The sequence below is a fragment of the Tinamus guttatus genome, unplaced genomic scaffold, assembly GCF_059628265.1.
Source record: "Tinamus guttatus ecotype Peru unplaced genomic scaffold, ASM5962826v1 Tinamus_guttatus_pri_ptg000079l, whole genome shotgun sequence".
Lineage (NCBI taxonomy): Eukaryota > Metazoa > Chordata > Aves > Tinamiformes > Tinamidae > Tinamus > Tinamus guttatus.
In genome coordinates this window covers 2,941,605-2,943,762 of record NW_028288613.1, presented here as the reverse complement: position 1 = coordinate 2,943,762, position 2,158 = coordinate 2,941,605, and the positions used below count along the sequence as shown (strand labels likewise).

Genomic DNA, 2,158 nt, shown 5'->3' with positions numbered 1-2,158 from the left:
TGGCACTAATCCTATGTTATTACAAGAACAACTGTTCTCCGCAGAAAGAGTGGTCTCTAGATGAAGGGTTTCATCCCAACCCCTTCAGTCCATGGGAATGGATGGGAAGGCAGAGAGGCGAGTGCGTATTAGCGACAACGGGGTCTTCCCCGGGACCGTGCGGGTCCTGTCCTTGTGGCTGCGGATGCGGAGCCGCCTGCTGCTCCTCGGGACACGGCGCCCGGCTCCCTCCACGAGGCGCCGTGGGAGGCCGTGAACGGTGCCGGGGACGCGGGCACGGACCAGGCCCAGGCTCTGGGGACACCGACCCAGCGAGGTGGCGGCCGCGTGGCTCTAACCGGGGTTGCGGGGCCGTCCGATGCACGAAGGGCCGGTGCAAACAGGCAAACGCTCGGGACGGGCCGCGGGGCTGGACGTCTGCGCTCGGGTGTCTCTGCTGGCCACGCAGGTGTCGCTGCCCGCGCGTTACCTCCGCGCGTGAGCGCGACCCCGCGGCCGGGGCGCGCGCGGGACGGACGGCGGCGGGTCCCGCGGCCGCGCGCTCCGCCCGCGCCTCACAGGTGCGGCGCGTAGAAGGGCCCCACGTACGCGGGGCCCACGAAGGGGCCGCCCAGCGCGAAGGGGCCGGCGGGCAGCAGCACGTTGGCCGCGCCGAAGGGCGGCACAGTCTGCAGCGGCAGCGCGGCCGCGCCGGGGCTGCCCTGCGCGGCGGCGGCGCCGCTCTCGGCGCCCGGGTGCTGCTTCTTCCACTTGGTGCGGCGGTTCTGGAACCAGATCTTCACCTGCGTCTCGGTGAGGCTGAGCGAGAGCGCCAGGTTGAGGCGCTCGCACACCGAGAGGTAGCGCGTGGCGCGGAACTTGCTCTCCAGGGCCACGAGCTGCTCGTAGGTGAAGGCGGTTCGAGCCCGGCGCCGCTTGGAGCAGCCCGGCCCGGCCCGGCGCCCGCGGGCGGCCCGCGGCGATCGCGGCTCCTGCGGCGGCTCCGCGCTGCCCTCGTCGCGCTGCTCCGCCGCGCAGGGCGCATCTAGGGGGGTGGGAAGAGAGGGCGGCGCTGGTCAGACCCCCCCTGCAACGGGACGACACGGGGGACAGCGCGGGCTCGCGTGGGGGTGGGGGTGCCGATATGGATTTCTTAGCAATTAAAAAAGAAGTTATTAAAGTGCCCCGCTGAAGCGAAATAAATCCCCCCCCTCCCTTCTTCCCCCGTCCCCGCGCTAATGGAGTTTCGGCTTTGCGCGGGCCCGATCGATAGGTGTCATCTATTAAAGGTGAGTTTTAATCGAGCGCTATTGGGATGAGGCCGCGCGGGAGGAGCGCGGCGGGACCTGCAAGCTGCGCGCGGGAGATAGGCGGCCCTCGCTAATGGGATATCGACCCGCCGCAGCTCCGGCATCCTCCGGCCGGCACCCGAGAAACCACCCGCCGCTGTCCCGCGCGGGGCCGGGGACACGGGCACCCGCGGCCCGCGCCGCGGCAGGTGCCTCCGGGGCGCTCGCCCGTCCCGCTCGCCGCGCACCCGAACGGGCTGCTCCGCTTTCCCCTCCGTTTTGCAGCGCGTTTCCCAGCGGGATGGGGCCGCCCTGCCTCCGCCGGGGAGGAGGGGGCTCGTTCCTACCGTTCCCGCCGCCCGCCGAAGTTTCCTCGCGCTCCGGGGAGCGGGATGCGCCGGCGCCGCCGCGCCCCGCTTCGCTCCTGCCGGTGAATTTGCGCGGATCCAGGATGTCCAGGACGGAGAAGGAGATCTTACGGTGCGCGGGGGCCGCCTCGGCCCCGCCGGGCGGACATGCGAGCATCCCCCCCGGCACCCTGCGCGCTGCCGGGGCTGCGAGCGGCGGGAGCTGCGCCCAGCGCGGCGGGAGCGGAGCGGAGTGCGGCGGGAGCCGAGCGGAGCGGAGCGGAGGGGGCAGCGCCGCCCCGGGCACGGCAACGCCCCCCCAGCCCCCACCGCGGCGGGGAGGGGGTGCCCGGTTGGGGAGGCGGGAAGCGGCAGCACCGGAGCCCCCTCCCATCGCACCGGGGTCCCCCTCCCTTCACACCGTGGTCCCCTCTCATCACACCGGACCCTCCTCTCATCACACCGGACCCCCCCTCTCATCACACCGGACCCCCCCTCTCATCACACCGAACCCTCCTCTCATCACACCGGACCCCCCCTCTC

The 2,158-nt window shown here is 72.3% G+C and overlaps 1 protein-coding gene across 1 annotated transcript; it reads right to left on the bottom strand.

Moving 5' to 3' along the window:
• Positions 1-554: 554 nt before the first annotated feature.
• NKX1-2 (NK1 homeobox 2) lies at positions 555-1,793 on the bottom strand. The gene is made up of 2 exons (XM_088520018.1): positions 1,616-1,793; positions 555-1,051 (listed from the first exon to the last, which is right to left on the bottom strand). Exons 1-2 carry the CDS (start codon positions 1,791-1,793, stop codon positions 555-557), a joined length of 675 nt encoding a protein of 224 aa, XP_088376144.1.
• Between the last annotated feature and the right edge of the window lie 365 nt (positions 1,794-2,158).